This window comes from Gymnogyps californianus, chromosome 5, assembly GCF_018139145.2.
Source record: "Gymnogyps californianus isolate 813 chromosome 5, ASM1813914v2, whole genome shotgun sequence".
NCBI lineage: Eukaryota > Metazoa > Chordata > Aves > Accipitriformes > Cathartidae > Gymnogyps > Gymnogyps californianus.
The window spans coordinates 39,116,692-39,135,397 of record NC_059475.1 but is presented as its reverse complement, the minus strand read 5'-3'; the positions used below and the strand labels follow the sequence as shown (position 1 = coordinate 39,135,397).

Here is an 18,706-nt window from a genome sequence, read left to right as displayed (position 1 = left end):
TCAGAACTAGTATTGGGAGAAAAAGCCAACCACATTCTAAGGTATACAGGCAAAGAGTCACTTAGTACACTCTTTGTTGTTTGAACAACCCAGAGAAAACAGAATGTCAGAGCAATTTCCAGAATGCAAATCTGGATGACTGTTGCTTTTTTCTTCTGTGTACTATATCAGTCACACGAAGGTTAGACTCTTAAGTTTTCAGCTATTCAGAATTTAATTTAGCAGCCCTTAGGGAGTTCAGAATTCATATGATCAAGAGTTCTATGAAAATGTGGAAAGAAACATTGAGGTTACAGAGCTTACTGTCACACCAGGACAGATCCTGTACAGCACAGACTATGAGGTAGAAAAGGCAATACCATATTTTTCTGACATGTCAGGGGGTAAGTTGAGTGAGGCATGGTTAGGCCTAGCCCTAGAAGATCCTGCTTTGGGCATATGTTAGTTAATACTTTCTTTGTGCCATCTGAAACATTATCACTTTCACAAGCTGTTTGTAGGAATAGTGCAGCAACGCACTGCACTTTCCTGCAGGCTGTATGCTAGATGCTTTGTCTGCCTTTCGCAAGCTTTGAGAATTCATCAGATGGTGAGAAGTCATAGATAGATGTAAGACAAACCCACCAATTAAAGTAGGTGTCTGCCTGATTTGAGTGAAAAAGGAGTGTTCTGTGTATACAAATCTTAGAAAGAAGCTGGTTGACTTATTGCACTATTAGGGAATAAGAGGTGGGAGGTTTTTCCTCTTCCAGAGATAAGGTACATCTGTTGAGATCTTTGCCCATAGCATAACATCCCAGACTTAAGATAGTCAGGCAATACCTTTACCCTGCAGTCAAAACAGTATGTAACTGCATCTTATTCAGAAGCAGTATTTTCCCCTAGTTTTGTGCCTGTAGTTGTTTTCACATTTGTTGGTTTGGGGGTTTGTTTGTTTGTTTATTTCCTTCTGTAAATAAATTAGACTCCCTACAAGTGATAATAGTTATTCAGAGGCATAGTTTGCAAATAGTGGATCAGTGGGAGGATAGTGACCATAGACTCTGACAAGCATCCTTAGAAATGCCCGGGGGCTGAGTCCACTGGTATGTTACCTCCCAGTGATTTACATTTGAATCTTTGCAGCTTGTAGCCTTGAAGAATATTTGAGGGTACAGAGTGACTGCTGGCTGTTTGGCCTTCTGTTTTCCCCTGCTTCTCAAATGACATCTCAGCAAATGCAGCCTTAGAGATCAGAGTCTTTCTGGACTCTTCCCCCCCCTCACTTTGTTCAGCAATAATAAACTTCTACATGACAAATTATTCATTCAGTTGAACTTGGGCACCTGTGATTTGGGTGGGGTTAGAAAAGTGTTTTAAATTTCTATTTCTTTAAAGTTTCTGAAAGCCTGCAGTTTGGTAGTTCTCCTGCAGTGTAAATTCTTCTTTCATGTTTCTAGTAATCTAATACATGATCTCCATGCTTCTCAGCTTTTTATGGTTATCTTTATTGTTCACTTAACCAAAACATAAATGCAGTAAGAGTATTTTGATCCACTTTATTCTCTTAATAGTAATTGTAATAATTGTGACAATAAATTAACAGCTGCCCCCTACCCATGAGACGCTGAAATGCAGTCTCCATGTAAGCTCTTTTAAAGTGTTACTGCTTTATGGAATAAAACTGGTTTATGAAATAGATTAAACTGTGATTAATGACATTCTTTAGTAAAGAGTGCTGAAGCAAAATACAATTCCTCCAGATCTTCTGCAGACCAGTGCTCATGTATAATTACATGATGCAGAAAAAAAGAAATCAAGTCAAAAGATAAGCAGATCTTTGCAGAATATTTATTGATCGTAATATATTTAAAATGCTTAGTAAAATAACTGTGTAAATATTGTCTAGAACCAGTATTATCACATTCAGTTTTAGAAACAGAAGGAAATAACAGATAGATGTTTGTTAAAGACATTTCACAGGTTATATTTCACCCATATTTGAGCATTTAAGAGGCTGTTTTACATAAATTCCTGCTTTAATTATGTCAAAAGTAATTAGATAATTAATGCTACACCTTACATTAACATTCACAGTAAAAACTGATTGGCTGTACACAATGTGTACGTATACACTGAGGGTTGTCTTTACTGCATGCAATTTGTAAGTAAATTGAAAGTTATGCCTACCTTACATTAACAGGAACACATGTGAATGAGGATAATAAAAGGAAGAGATTACAACTTTGATGTAGTGAAAGTTATGATTTGAAATCTGAATTTAATAATGTAATTTAGATATTACTAATGCCAATAATTTGTGTATGTTTTATTATAAAGATATTTTTGAATATAAAGATACCTTTCTACTAGGTTTATTTTTATTAAGGAGTCTAGTTACAAAACATGAGCTCTAAAATGCCTTAAGTACAAATGTTATTATTACAGCAGATATTTCATAAATGTAATTATATTCCATAGCCTATGTACTATTCAGTACTTGTTATTCAAACCAAAATGGTATTACTTAAATATAATACGGTAATGACAAGAAGTTAACTGAATACATGGCTTGTGAAATACAAAATTTTTATTGTACTACTAATTGTCTTACTGTTTACACTGCTAGTACAAAAAGCCTTTCTTTTTGACCTATCTGAATTTTATTTTGATGGTAAGAAACAAAAATCAATAAAAGTGAAAGAAAAGAGTATAAACTTGTCAATTTGAATGTCAGAGGGCTCAGCAAAATTGGTGCGTTTTGACATCACCAAGAGCATTTTGTCATTTCAAAATTAATAAAAGAATATTTTTATTTGAAATATAACTTATTTTTACTGTTGAAATAGTAAAATAAAACTCATTAGTAGCAATAATATTGCATAGTAATATTAATAAAAACTATAATTCAGATTGTGTGCAGTTTTATGTAAAGTTTCTGAGATTATAATAATTTATAATGCATTTATTGAGCTCTGCCGAAAAAGAGTCTTTACGGTAACAAGGTTCACAGTGAACATTTGTTAAATAAAAAAAAAAGGACAAATGTATTATGAAATCAAAACTGGTGAGTAAATCTGTTCATTTCCTCACCTTTATCTCATTTTGAGACAGCTCTTTCACTTTTATTTTTGTATTTGTCAGTATCTTTTCTCTCAAAAATAAATTGTAATCCATGGAAGCTGAAGAATATGTATATAATGTGCATAGGAGTTGAGATCGGGGCAAGAGTTAGATGCAAATTCTTTTTCAGTGTATCTTTAAAAAAAGATATTTAAATCCAACTTATGAAGATGCTGACTCCAAATTTATTCTTGGAAAGGTATTTTTCCAAGTTAATGCACACACAGAATTACACATATGTAATATAGGTATAAAAAATGTGTGATGTATGTGTGTAAGTACAGCCATATATAATATTTGTGCCTCACAGCCTTAGTTTGCATAAGGAGTCATTTTTTTTCCAAGTGAACATTTATATCAGCTGATTACCTAGCCAAAATTATTAATATGTGCAAGTTATCTATATTCAAGTGTTGCCTGTGCCTAACTTTTGTAATGCTTAATTAAATCTTGAAAGTTGCTGATTTTTTTTGTTGCTTATTTATAGATAGTTTTCCTTAATGAAATTTGGCTCCACAGATTCCCATTATATGAGAAATATAACTCAGAGTACAGATGTATGGAGACAATATGGTTTGCAAATACATGGTTTAATAATAAATATATACGATTTTCCCCACTGAGCTAAATTTTACATGATCTAAATCCAAGATCTTCACGTTTAACAAGGAGGATGCAATTGTACCTTCGATTGTCTCTTATAACTTTTTTTGATAAGCTAGATTGACCTTCATAACTGGCCTGTGTTAGCATCTATCAGTCTTTTTGTTTCTGTTTACTTAATTGCTGATTTCTGTCATTGCCTCCACTTATTCCAGTGTTCTTTTTCCCTTTCTCTTCCAGCAGTAGTTACTATTCCCTTGTGGTTTTCTTGGTTAAAAATGTATAACTACAAGTTTACAAAAGGGTAAACCAGAAAGTAGATATACATATAAATTAAACATATACATGTAAATGGACTTTGGTGAATGTTAAGTTCTAAGCCAGCCACTTAACTTAGTTGTAGTTATTGATATATTTCCCGAGACCAGTAGCTTGATATTACCTTGTTCTCTTCTGTGATCCTTGTCAGAGACGTAATGTCAGAGTCTGAGAGGAAGATTTTGAATTGGCTTGTCAGAAGACTCTATTAGCATTAGAGGGCTATGGAGTCCTGTAGTAGTGCTTATTAAGTTTGAAGACATCCACCCATTAGTGAAACTACATCCTTTTTCTAATAAAAGTTTCTGGTAATTACTATGTTTATGACCTAGAGAGATATGGTTATTTAAATGTTCTAACCGTCCTTTACTTCCTTTCTCATTTGAAAACAATTCTGAAATGATGTCTATGAGATAGCCTCCCTGCAAATTTCATTGAGTAGTTCTTGCTGTACAAAATTCTTTTTTAATAGTTAAGCAGCAGTCAATACAGAAAGGATCAAGCCTCTACTGCTGGTCGTCTTTTGCAAAGCCGGGGGTGCAAAGTAGCCATAGCCCTTGATACCATTAATCTATATAGTTCATATAGATAGACCAGATGTGTTTTGCATAAGCCAGATTTCTTGCTGTTTTTCACCATTCTTATAGTGAAAAACACCGTGAAGCTATACAGGACAACCTGTAGGTCAAAACATGAATAAATATGCTCTTATTTTCACTGAGCTGAGACATTAATGGAGTTACCACAAGGATTTTAATTCACATGTGTCTCCCCTTCCTTCTTTTGCTGAGAAGAATGGAGAACAGAATAGTTACCCGAGGATTTTAATTACAAATAATGTAGAAGGGGATGTTAGGGTTTATTATTATTTTATTTTATGGCCATGAAAACTCAAAGGTGTTCATTTAGGCAAAGTATATTCATCTTCTGTCATATTTATTGGTTGCTGTTTGCCACGTTCATTACAGTTATAAATGTAGCAAGTAGTTTATCATTCCACCATGTTTACTTTACACGTATTGGTCGATATTATAAGCTTTATCTTTCATTTTACCTTACAATTTTGTAATCTTCGAGTAAAGAACATGTGCAAAACTGGTGCCAGGTTAGGTCAAGATACACCATTAAAAATGGCATGTTCTGTCTTTTCTTATCTGTATATGTGTAACTAAATATAGACTGAATATAAAAGATATCTCTCAGTTAAAAGATATATTATTTAAATTCCTTAATATTGTTAAGAGCAGAAATTTGGTTTCAAAGAAAGGTTGGCGAATCTCTTGAAATAATTCTGTAACAGAGTGGGTTTTTTATTCCGTGATCTCGTAAGGTGGAGAGCTTTCATTTGGTTTTGTGCATAAGTACATGTCTCATGTCTGACATGATTGCAGCTGTGAGATTCTAAGACACGATGGGCTTGGGGGAAGGGATGGCTCCATTCATTGTGTCTGCATAGAGTAGGACTGTGTGCATGTCTTCCGTATGGACTCATTTGCTTTTCTTTTTCCTTATTGTTTTTAGAATCAGCTGAATTGCGAACAAACGATTTAAAGAGGCACTGCTGAATAAGTAGCTTCTGTACTCTAACTGAGCTGGAGCTGTTGGCTAGATGCTAAATGCAATAAGACTGTTTTTCCTTAAAAGTAATCAGGTATTATGGAGTCACATATAGAAGTATATATGTATAGTACAGAAGTGTGTATATATAAGTATATATAGTAGTGATATATTCAGGTGGTTTGGGATTTACTTCATGTCTTTACATTTCTCTCAGCTTTTGCATCAAATCTTATGTCAGTGGGAATGGTAAGAAGGACTTTTCTTGTTTTCTTTTTTTTTCTTTTTTTTTAAATTGTGTGCCTAGCTAGATGGTGTGAGTGTTTAAAATCTTCCTCCTTTTAAAAACTGTTTGGCTCTACCATCTTATTATGTGTTTGTATCTGAAGGAAAACTGATGTTTACTAAATCAAGTAAAGAACTCATGAGAAATTTTGTATTTATATTGCTCTTAGGAAAACATTTTGTCATTACAGTTTAGTGCCTAGACCTGACAAATTCTACCTTCCACTCTTCTTTTTCATGTTAGTTTACATAGTGGACTTCGACGAGTAAGTTTTTTACACAGAGTAATTATATCTCTGATCCAGTGATTCACAAATTCTTCGTTACAAGATTATTAAGGAGACATTCAAGAGAAAGGACATGAGCATGCAGCCATAATTCAAAATTGGCAAAGAATATCATCACTAGGAGTTTCTTAAATGAGTGCTTGAATTTAGGATTTTTTAAGTCCTCTAAATAAATGGTTTAACTGTTGGGTTTGCCGAACATGCAAGCATGCTTTTTGGATTAAGATGCTGTCGTGATTTAACCCCAGCCAGCAACTAAGCACCACGGAGCCACTCCCCCCTCCCAGTGGGGTGGGGAGGATCGGGGGAAAAAAGTAAAATTCATGGGTTGAGATAAGAACAGTTTAATAACTAAAATAAAATATAACTACCTCATAATAATAAAAATATAATAGTAATGAAAAGGAATATAACAAAAAAGAGAGAGAAATAACACCCAAGAGAAGACAAGTGATGCACAATGCAGTCGCTCACCACCTGCTGACCGATGCCCGAGCAGCGATCCGCACCTCCCGGCCAACTCCCCCCTGTTTATATACTGAGCATGACGTTCTGTGGTATGGAATATCCCTTTGGCTAGTTCAGGTCAGCTGCCCCGGCTCTGCTCCCTCCCAGCTTCTTGCACACCTGCTTGCTGGCAGAGCATGGGAAACTGAAAAGTCCTTGATTTAAGACAAGCGCTACTTAGCAACAACTAAAACATCAGCATGTTGTCAACATCATTCTCACACTAAATCCAAAACATAGCACTATACCAGCTACTAAGAAGCAAATTAAGTCTATCCCAGCTGAAACCAGGACAGATTCCTAAATAAGCATCTAGGAGTCTAACTTTAAGTATGTGTTTTTTAAAATTATCGTTAATTTCCTGTTTCACAGAAAATAATATTTCTAGAGTCCTGAGAAGTCCTGGAAAGTACATTTTTTTCCACTACTAGCTGTCTCCTCCTGTCCATAAGTTCAGTTCTTCTGAAACAAATGTCCTGCTTAATTGAAAATCCAGTTCTAGATGTCAAACACTATACCAATAGTAGTTTTCCATGCCAGTGAGCCACTTCATGTACTGAGAGATCAAGTCCTTCCACCGACCAGTGCTCGTCAGTAGAAGTGTGGATTGTTTCATGAGAGCCTGTGTCTAAATTTATACCTACCATATTATAGATACTAATATAGAGATACTAATATTCTCTGTATGTAACAGTTAAAAAATATTGATATTATCTGAGTACAGTAAAGGAAAAGTGAACTTAGATAAATGCTGAAGGATGTACAAGTGTAGTTATATAGGTTTTTTATTGTGCAGGGCAGAAATTGAAATGCTTGATAAATAATAGAAGTTTTAGGCACCAAAAATAGTGTAAAACCCTCCTTTTTCTAAACAACAAGTAAATCTAATGTGGTGTCTAGTAAAATACTGATGAGATTGAGGTGGATCAGTGATACCAAATTCTTGTTTGGTATTTTAACAGCATTGACTGGCTGAACCTTTACCTTTGCCACGTGCTTTTCCAGTAGCAATGGTGTGGTGAATTGCAGTTGGAGTATATTCACTTGTCTCTCTAATCTGTTTCCCACTAATTATCCTACACCTTCTTCTCCATCCATCCCATCTTGGGCTGTATTTTTTATCACAGAGACTGTCTTCCTAGTATACAGGATTCCATTTCACAACTTTTAAGCAGTTACTATCAAAACAGCATTACTTAGTAAATTCCTACAAGTGTCCTCTCTCTCAAAGAAACAATTGTTGTGATTGGTTAAAAGTTGAATTGATGGAACTCATCGATGATAAAAAAATAGTCATGAAAGTGTAGGATTTTTTTAATTGTTATTAGAGAAACAACTGATGAATGGCTATATACTTATATGTATATACACTTACCTGCTGCTAAATCTTAGCAATCGTATTTTATCCCTGTGTGTATAAAGTCCAAGCAAGGATCAGAAGAAACAACTGGTGCATGGTTCTAAAATCTTTTAGTAGCTGTGATGAACTGAAGTGATTAAAATCTAACTGTTTACTATCAGCCATCACTCAAAACCAAAGTGTGTTTAGCAGAATTTATCACCATATCTAACACAGAAAATGACTAAAAAATGGCTGTATTTCTACATGACAACTGTTAGTAAATGTTGAAGGGTGATTTATATTGCCATAGTTCTTTTGAAATAGAAATTTGATATTTTTAAGTTAATTTACATACATTTCTGATCTTTACTGTATTGTTTCTGTACTGTCTTTTATATTCTTGGAGTCTGCCTTGTTTCTCAGTTCAGAATAACAAGATGTTTCAGATTCTAGGTAAAAGCTAGTTGCACTTTCTTTTACCTCCTTTCAATCTCTACCATTTTTTCAGTCCCACAGCTTCTCACTTAAAACTTCGATTTTCAAATGATCAGAATATGATAGCTGTGATAGCAAAATTGGTGGATATTTGTAAGTGTAGAAATATTGAAATATGGAAATCAACAGTGTATTTTAAGAAACGGACTAACAACTGTCATATCTCCTGAGCACTTTACCCTCTTCCTTTGGAAATCACAAACCTGTTGATACAAGTAACCATAAAGTTCCTATTGCTGGTCATCAAACTCTTTCTCTTTTGACCTCCTGCAAAAAGTTCTCAAGGAGTTTTGAGCAAGAAGGAAAGTGATTTTTTTAAATGGTCCTTAGAAATCCTTCTTTTCCATACCATAGAATTGAAATGGTTCTGCTCGATCACTTTATTTCCACAGCTTTGAAAAGAGAGGCCTCCTGCAGATGATACAGAGTTGAGAACTTAAATTTTGTTCTGAATTGCCAAATGAATGCTTAATAGATGTGCTACAGATCTTGTAGAAATCAACTGTGGCAAAGATAATCTGAAAACAAATCAGAAGTGCTAGCATCCTTTTGTCCTATCAGTCCTATAGATAGATAAATTAATTTTAAAATGTAGTTTTCAAGGACTGATTTTGAACATTCTTACCTGGAATGCTGAAATATGATTTTGATTTTAAATTTGGATTTAAGTCCAAATCTGGCCAGCGATGTCAGAGGATGAATATCTCAATGTATTTCTAATATCACGTTTTAAGCTTTTCTGTGCTTTCAAGTTCTAGTCAGCTTCAATGAAAAGTGAAGCAAGTCTGTTTGCACATTTCTGTTGGCTATCCTTTCCTCTGAATTTAATTAAGTGACATAACTACACTGGATCATTTGCTGCATTGGTTTTAGAGGCACATCATTGTGTGTTTTAGCCACATTTATCAAAGTTTATACTGAAAATTGGGCACTGTTGAGTAGCTGTGAGGTTCTGTAATGTTAACATTACATATTAATCTTGAAAATTTCTACTCCAGTCAAAGGCATATTTAAGAACACTCTTAGGCTTCTCTTGGACTTGCAGGTCCACAGCCATAAAAAAAAAAAAAATTGGAAGCCTCAGACTCCTTGAAGTCAATGGAAAATGGGTTCCTAAGTGTCTGTGCTTGTAGGCCATCCAAGATTTGCTATTAACATCTTACCAGATCTCCTGTATGTTTCAGCCATAGGATTTCTCCCAGTAATTGCTTTCAGTAAGTATAAGATTTCTAGTTAAAATATAGCATATCATTCAGAACGAGTTTATGGCTGATCTGCTACTGAGGAGTACATGTAAAGCTAATGGATGCAGCCTTCTAAGGATTCTCTTGAGAAGTGCAGAAATATCCTAGTCGTTTACGTTTTTATCTTCTTTTGTCTGAAGATTTTTCAGGAAAGCAACCAGTGCAATGCTTCTTTGGACAATGAGTTAATAGCCATGAGAAGCCAAAGTAACATTTATAGTTTTTGTGACTGGGAAAGCATAAAAAAAGGGATACACCACCTTTGCCCCAATTTCTGTCAGGAAGACCAATTCACTTTGGCATCTGGAGTGGGTTTTATGAGTTTATAAGTTAGATCCTGTCTAAAGTGAAACAGTGGGAGTTTTCTTGATACCATCAGTGAGGCGTATTTGTTTTTAAAGTAACATACATTATCTACATTTTTTGTAGATTATTTTGTATTGAGAAATGTCTTTTCAGCAATTCCAATAATGAAATTACATTATAATTACATGGTGTCTTTCAGTCAGAAGCATCCTAAATTACTATACTCAATCATACTGTAAATATTCATGCTTTTGTGAAACCCATCCTTGACTCCGTGGAATGTTGGCAGGTGTTCATAGAACACCATGCAACAAATTAGATGAGGAAAAGAAAAAAGGGAGATTTTAGATAGGGGGAGGGAGAACCATTGTGAATTTAGAGAATAGGGTTAACAGTCTACTGTCACTGAAAGTGTCATTCAGACTTTACTGGCCGTAGCAGTTAGTATTCCTGCTTTCTGTCTTCTTAAAAGATGTTTCATCTGAACAATGGCACAATCAATATAGATGTCTAATTTTCTATGTATACTACATACTCTGCAATTGAGTGAAAATCTATGATTTTTTGCTCTTGTATAATTCAGTATGTAACCAGCTCATTTTTTCTTTTTTTAATTATAAAAAAGTGAAAAGTATAAATGAAGCTACTCAAAATACATTACACTTCTCTGCAAGTGTAATTTGAAACTCATGAAACATTAATGCATAAAATATGGAATGTTGTTTTTATGCTACACAGAAAAAAATTAGAAAAGTTAAGTTTCTTCTCTATGTTATTAAAACTATGTATCATAGAGAAATCATAGAGGATTTGCTTTCTTCCATTCCCACACTTTTGAATCATGTTTTCATGAGGGATACTCATGAAACTACTCATAGACTTTTGTGTGTGCATATGTGTGGATAAATTTTTAATAATACTTTGTTCAGAACTAGATAGTCTCATAAAATCAACCACCTGTCTAACCAACATCGTTTTAATAATTATTCTCTCTCCATACACAACTTGCATGTGCACACATTTAGTAAAAACTGCTTTTGAGAGAAGAAGCCTTTCTATTTGAGTTAGAGCCCCCCCACACACTGGTAACAGAAAAGCAGAGAACAGAGAAGTTTGTTTAAACATGATTTGCTAATTCCTTGCTGTGAGAAGTTTGCATTCCAAATTGCATCTTTAGTTAAAGGCATGAAAGAAAAATCTTAATGTTCATAAAGTGGGCAGAAGCGTAATTAGGTAGTAACTAAAAGAAGTGGGAGGTACTTTTTTCAGTCTCCCAAAGAGTCAAGGTTTAATATAAAATACTAATTGAAAAATGGTGTAGATTTAAGCCAAAGCAGCAATTTGTGAAAAAAACCCTTATTCTTTCCTCTAGTAAATCTTTCTCCAGCTTGGTTCCAAGGTTCTAAGCATGATTTCAGACGTAAATTATTCGCAAGTATTTAAGCTGAAGTTAGGTTTCTATTGCATGATAGTTTTTAGGACTGAAATGAAATAACCCCCTTGAGAAATGCAGCTTCAGCTGAGAGGAGGTCTGAGAACTGGAACAAAATAAAAACTTGTGATAAACAGTAGAGTGGGAATTGGCCCAACCTCCTGCTGCAATGTAGTGGCAGATACGAAAAAAATGTTTCAGAATATCTGTTTGCTGTCATTTTAGTTTATTATATTTGTAATAAACTAGTATGATTTTAACTTGAGAAAGACCTCTTAAAATATTTTTTTTTCAATGGTTTAATTTAACTTTGAATTAACTTGAAAGAAACAGTAGTTATGAGGGCAGAAATACCACAAAGAAGCAACATAGAGAAACAGCAAAATTACATTCATCTTGCAATAATTGCAGGTAAAATATATGAAGGAAATACTACAAGTATATGTGCTGCTTGTGATGAGAAGAAAATCTCAGGAACACAAACATGACTAGAAAAAAAAAGATGTGGATTATACTGAGGAACAAAGTAGCAGCTAATCTCTTCCTATTATCCAGTTGCACTTGTTCACAGAATATTTCAGTTCTAGATATCCTTTTCTAGAAAGAGAAAATTTGAATTGGAATGGCATTTACAGAATTTAAACATAACCAGGGAAGACGAAGACTAATTTATTATCTAGGTTTATTTACTTTATTTACATCATGATCTAGCTAAATTTACAAGGAACTGCTTCTCTTTTTATGGATATTTGCTTATTTTTGGAAATAAATGTCAAACAGACCATTAGAAAGATGTCTCTATTCTTTCTCAGTATTTTCTCTAAAAAGAAAATGTATACTCTTGGACTGAGCAACCAGGAATTTGTTCAGTGCTCTACACCTCTGAAAAAGTAAGTTCATATTTCACCATATGTACATATGGAACCCAATCCAGAGCTAGTGACATTACTGAGAGAAATTCCACCACCTTCCTTGAGAGTATGTATGTGCAATCAGTAGAGATTTGCTGTGTAATCCTACTGTCGGAGGCTGAGCCTAAGTCTGACGTGAACAACCACCTGTCCAGACCAGCCTAGTATTTCTGCCTGCTGTACGCATGTACGCTCATGACCTCTTGGTAGCTTGTTCTGCCTTGAACTTGTGATTGTCATTGGGTATGTAGCCAGGGACTTTCCAAGAGTTGCCTGATATGACGGAGCGTGGCTGTAAATTCTAAGTGCGTGCAGGCATCATCTTGCCTGTAATGTACTTAGTTGTCTTTCTGCTTGATTCCAGTAGACGTCTGTCACATCTTTTGTTGATCCTGATTTTTCTCCCAGATTTTCATTACACTGCCACTTCAGTTTAAGGATGAATGGCACGGGACTACTCACATCAATACAAGCCTACTGTAGCAGTGTGTTTAGCCTGCCACACAGAGAAATAATAGATGGTTCTTACTCTTCATTGACTGCTCTCTACAGGAACTTGTGCTTTCAGAATACCCTCTCATCAACTCCAAGCCTATAGTCAAATGAGCAGCTAAAATAGCATGAAATTTTCATAGGTATAGAATCCAGAGCCCAGAGGGAGTTTTAAAGAGTTTAAAGTAATTGATGAGCAATGAAGATGGAAAAAGAGATAAAATGAAAGATAGTAATTTAAATACAGTTTTAAGGGAATACAATGATTTACTTCAGGGAGACTAAAATGTAGAATTGTGCCAGATTAGGATGAATTTGTTAGATTAGATGGAACCTTTTTTGTAAAGGCGTTTCTCTGTTAAGGGAAGATAACATTACACAAGTAGTTGAAAGATTTAATAGAAGGAAAAAAGAACAACTATTACAGAAGATTCATAGCATGAGTTATAATTAAACTTGTGAAAATAAAAGAGGAAAAAGGAAAGCTGAATAACAGATAAAAAAGCTCCTTGGTTCATTAATCTCTGTGCAATCTCTTCGGAAACAATTCTGTGAGGTGGAATAAGCAGAGGATGATGCAATTAAATGCTTCTACTGTCAAATTGTTGGGTTTGTTTTTTCCAAGTTTTGATGCTATTTTGTGTAATCAGTGAGACTTTTTCTTTTCTGGTGTAATTTAGTGCAGGCATGTGTCATGCCACCATGTGAAGCTTTAAACTTAAAGCCATGGGTTTTGGCCTCTTTACATATGGTTACTCTAATTGGCATAACAGCCACATCAAGTGCAACTTCTTTCTGTCTAGCCAGTCAGCATGCATTTCATCCTTCCACTGTGTTTGCCAGATAAATACTTTGTATTAGCTGGGTGGCACATAAGGTGCTAGTTTGCAGTTGCCATCCCCCTGCCTCCAAAGACTCTGAGAAGTGAGAATATAACCAGAGCACATGTCATCAGAGAGAAGGATGGCAAGGAAATAAGGTAATAGAAAAGCGAAAGGATTGGGAACCTTGCTATAGGTAGTTGGAGGTGTTTACACAAGAGGAGTGGGAATGAGGACTGGGGAGACAGGACATGAGGTGTTACTGTGGGGAGCAGTGCAGGTTTGGTCATGGTTCTTCCTCCCGTGAAGGTATTTTGTGTGTATTCATATACACTCATAGCTGCTCAGTGCAGATTATCTCCTTGCAGCATAAGGGAGGGGATGAGAAGTGGCATAGCATAATCACCGAACATCTGGCATTCCACAGTAGATGCTATTGAGCTCCCAGGACTGAGCCAGGACTTTCAGTTTGGTAAATCAGAGCACTTTCAGGCGATGCTGACGTGATAGGCGAGTGCAGCATGGGGTTATGCAAGTGGGTTGTCAATAAATGGAAAAGGATTAGGGAATTAGCTGATACAGAGTTTAGGAGTCTAGGATTTTGCAGCATGCAAGGGTGAATATGAGACTCTAATGCTAAGTTAAAGCAATCTGAATTGTGTCCTCTGGACATAATGGCTGAGATCCCTAAAGTACTGAGCATCCTCTGCTGAAGTGTGGAGTTTCATCAAATCTCTGCTGACTTTATTGGGAACTGAGGGCAACAAACTGCTCTCTGGTTTGAGCCCTCCTTAAGCACCACAGTTGCTTGGACTGTTGCACCTTTGTCAAGGCTTTTAAAGACATAATAATGTATTAGTGAAAACACATGTAGTGAAATGACTTTGTTTCTTTTATTTTTGTTATAGTTTGATTCCTTTTCAGGGGAGAAGTATTATACTCGCTGAGCCTGATTTTGAACTTGCTTATGCTAACTCAAATAGGATGAGAGTGATGCTTGTGGAAGTATTAATTTGCTTTGTGAGTAAGGAAATGTCATAATTGCAATCCTTATTTTTTTATAAAATCTATTTGGCATGAAATAAAGGTTAAGTTCCTTCCATTTTTTTCTTCCTATAGCATTTGAAAAAAATTAAATTGCATATGTATTTGAAGCTTATGTTCATAATTGCTTTAGATACTCTCCATTTTGCAGCACAAATTTCAATATAGCCAGGAGCATACACACAAACCTGGAAACCTAACCTTCCTGCACAGTCGAAGATACCTTTATTGGATAGCTCAGAGCAATTATTTTGTGTAGTAGTTAAGTTTCTCACTTCTGCATCCAGATCACTTTCTGAACTTCTTATCTGTAAAAGGGAAGTAAGAGCACTGTCCAATTTCCCTGACAGACAGGGAGTTAAGTACTTTAAAAAATGGTGGTGGTGCAGATAACAAAACCAAATAGACAATCTTTGCTTTTTCAATTTCTGTTTTTATAACTGGAGTTGAAACCAAGAATTTTGTTGTATCATTTTATGATTGTAACTTAGTGACCTTATAGATTTTAGGCTTCAACAGAAAAAAAATATATATATTTGCATTATTGCATTTGTACTGGCACCTAGAGGGCTGTGGCCTAATATGTTAGATACTGTATTAGTATACAACACAACCAATGTTTGCCATAAAGAGTTGATATTCCGATATATACACCAGGGAAAATCAAGTGAATGCGGGAAACAGGTGGTGAATTACAAATTGGTGGCAAGATTAATATGACTTAAATAAAATTCCTAAATATGTTTTGCTTTTTAAAGTAATTATCTCCATTTTTAAATAACACTTTCAATCGGTTGTCACAAACACAGGAATGTTACAATTGAATATCTCAAAATAATGCAAATGTTGCCATTCATTTCAGGAAGAGCAGGATTTTACTTATGTTTTAAGCAAAATGCATACAGATGTATTTATGTTCAGTTAAAACAGAATTTTGATTGGAATGTAATGTTTTCTGTGACATCTTCGTATAAAATAGATTGTGCATATTGTCTAATTTTTTAATACATGTATATTTTTAAAAGATGTCCTATATGTTAATAGGTGAAATATTCACCCTGGCAGGGGTTGTATTTGAAAGGCTATTGGTGGTATATTCCTGTACTAAAACAATTTAAGAGAGTTGACTGCTAAAACACACAATCTGATGTTTCTAAAATAGATATTTAGAAAAGGGTATTTTTATTTATCTCAGAAGCAGACAAACGTATAACATATTAATCCAGCAAATCCAAGATTTATTTTCTGAAATTCATCATAATTTGTATGTTGTTTGTATGGCTAAGTACAAAAACATTTCTGGACAAGGTGCGAGCGGATGGGTATGGAGGAGGAGATCATTCTTTGTCTTTGACTGGACAGATAATTTTGTCAACCAACCAGAGCTGTTAATGGTGAACCAAATGAACTTTTGTGATGCCAAGTGAGAAAAGTAGTGGTTTCTTAATGAGAAGATCTTTCTTGTTGCATACAGAACATTAGTTTTGTGACTGAATTAAACCATTATTTTATTTTACTACACCAATCCTTTAGAGTAATCCTAGCCATATTACAGTAACCTGGATTTTCATATGTTGCATGTGTAGCTATGATATTACATGTGCTACAATGCTGCCCTAAAATTAAATATTCTAGCTACTTCTGCAATCACATGTATGGTTATGAGAGTGTATTTTCATACCTTCTTATGTTTTAGGTTCTTCTCTTACACTTACATAAGCGCTTATGCCTAACTTGGTCAGAACTGTGCACATTGGTTATGAAACCAAGCAGGATCTGGCAAATCACAGTTGTCAAAATCTCCCAAAGAAGCTGTTAGTATGTCTTAAATCAGTGGAGTCAGGTAAATGTTTTCTATAGTATGTGGCACAAAACCATAATCATGAAAGCCGTGCCATGCAATAAAAGATTTGCAGTTTTATTGAGTTTTCCTGGGTGACTCTGTTTTTATACAACTCCACGTTTTTGGAGTGTTAATTAAAAAAAAAAAGAAGAAAAACAACAAACCAAGCAAAAACAAACAAACAAACCCCTTAAGTGTATATATATTTAACAAAAATCTGAACATGCCTTATATTTAGCAATTAGTTAATACATTTTGTGTCTAGATGACAAATACCAAATCAAATCTGAGTGGTTTCCTTCTTTTTCTGATAGGAAAACTAAAAAAGGGCACCTCAAAATCGCCAAATAGTTTGAACTACATTTTAAAATGACTATGAGGTGTCCTGACTTAAAAATGAGTGTGTCTATAAACATATATATAAAAAACCATTTCAATGTGTGTTTGTATATATACATGAATACGTATATAAGTATATACACATATTGAGATGTTTGTATTTTTATAGGATTATTTAATATATGGGTGGGCTAAATGTTTTTTCAATACCATACTTTTATGTTACCTTTAGAATAAGTCAGCACCTAATAATTTTTTATTGATTCCATAGAACATCTTTTGTTTTGATGTCAATGAATGTGAATGAAATTCTAAAGAAATTAAAAATTCTATATACGCTGTAAAACAATTCAGTGCAAAATACAATATGGTATGTTACAATTTTTAATGTACATATTGTATAAGTGGAAAATATAAATGTTTCTCAACTTTATAGTGTGCTGGATTTTCAAAGATTTGATTTTGACGCTATCGTAACATCTGGAAATACCTAAATTGGGTAAGACTAGAAAAAGCTTATTTATAGGGCATGCATTTTTAGCTTGACTTTATAATAAGCTTGACTTTATAATGAGGCAGTAAAATGAGAACATTGCTAATAAAATTTTAATTGTATTTTGTATTGACTTGTTGCTGAGGTTTTAGATAGCATTTTAGTGAAAGGATTTGACAAACTGAAAAGTGTTACCCCTATATACATGCTCCACAAAACCTGAATGAATGGATATCAGTAGGCTACTAAAAATGTATTTTTGTAAGATAAAACATTATATCAATTCAATATAATGAAACAAATGGTACATTAAAACTTTGAGGCACATTTATAAAATGTATATCGAAAACAAAAGCTACAAATAGCAATAAGTCAATAAGAAATGAATTTGTTGACATTAATGAGGTTGTATCAGTTTGAAACTTGTTTAAACAGGAGGAAAGGTAGGATTTATAGGCAAATACCCTTCATTTGAAGACATTTTGATAAACTTTTTAAGATGTGCAAATGCTATATTTTATTCTTTCAAAATCTTCAGCATTTAGATACGCTCTCCTGCTGCACTTCATTTCCATAGGCTGAATAATAATACACTGTATTAGCACATAATGAATGTGTGTATGTAGCACATAATGAATTTCTGTATACTGATGTGGATGACAGGTTGAACAATCAAGATCATGTCCTGTTCAAGACCAACTATTTTATCTGTCCATGCTATACCATATTTGCTTTAGCCAAGTGGGTTTTTTTAATTATTGCTACTATAGAAGTTTTAAGGGAAGGTAAAGAATTTCAGACACATTTTGTCTAAGTTGGTTTGCTACCTTAGCCTGGAAAGAGAGGAATCAGATGAAAACACTCACTTTGATACAATCTGAGACAATCTTTCCATACAAGCATAATACCTGCATTTGCTTAATCTTTTGGTCTGAAATGTACTATGCTGAAAGCAGTATATTCTGTGGGAGAACGATAAATATGATGTTCCTCTTATTTTATCTTTAATTCTTTGTATTGTACATTTGAAACAGATGCAGAGCATTAAAAAGCGTGATGAGCTGTATTTCTTTTTAATATTTTTTTTAACCTTTTCTTTTAAAAACATGGTAACTAACTTGCTTCATTCTTTTCCTTCCTTTTATAGGGTAGCAAAATATTATAGTGTTTATGCACAAAGCAGAAGTATTATTTATATATATTTTTTTTAATTACAGGTAAAGATTATAGTTCCCAACAGCACAGCAGGTCTGATAATAGGGAAGGGAGGTGCTACAGTGAAGGC

General features: G+C 34.3%; 1 protein-coding gene across 2 annotated transcripts in view; it reads left to right on the top strand.

The window, feature by feature from the left end:
* The window catches only part of NOVA1 (NOVA alternative splicing regulator 1), a 156,414-nt gene that overhangs the window by 134,702 nt on the left and 3,006 nt on the right, over window positions 1–18,706 (top strand). For both annotated transcript variants that reach the window (XM_050898147.1, XM_050898146.1), the window contains one exon: window positions 18,639–18,706. This exon is cut by the window's right edge and continues 3,006 nt beyond it. In XM_050898147.1, the coding sequence (XP_050754104.1) occupies window positions 18,639–18,706 (68 nt within the window). The remainder of the gene's footprint in view (window positions 1–18,638) is intronic.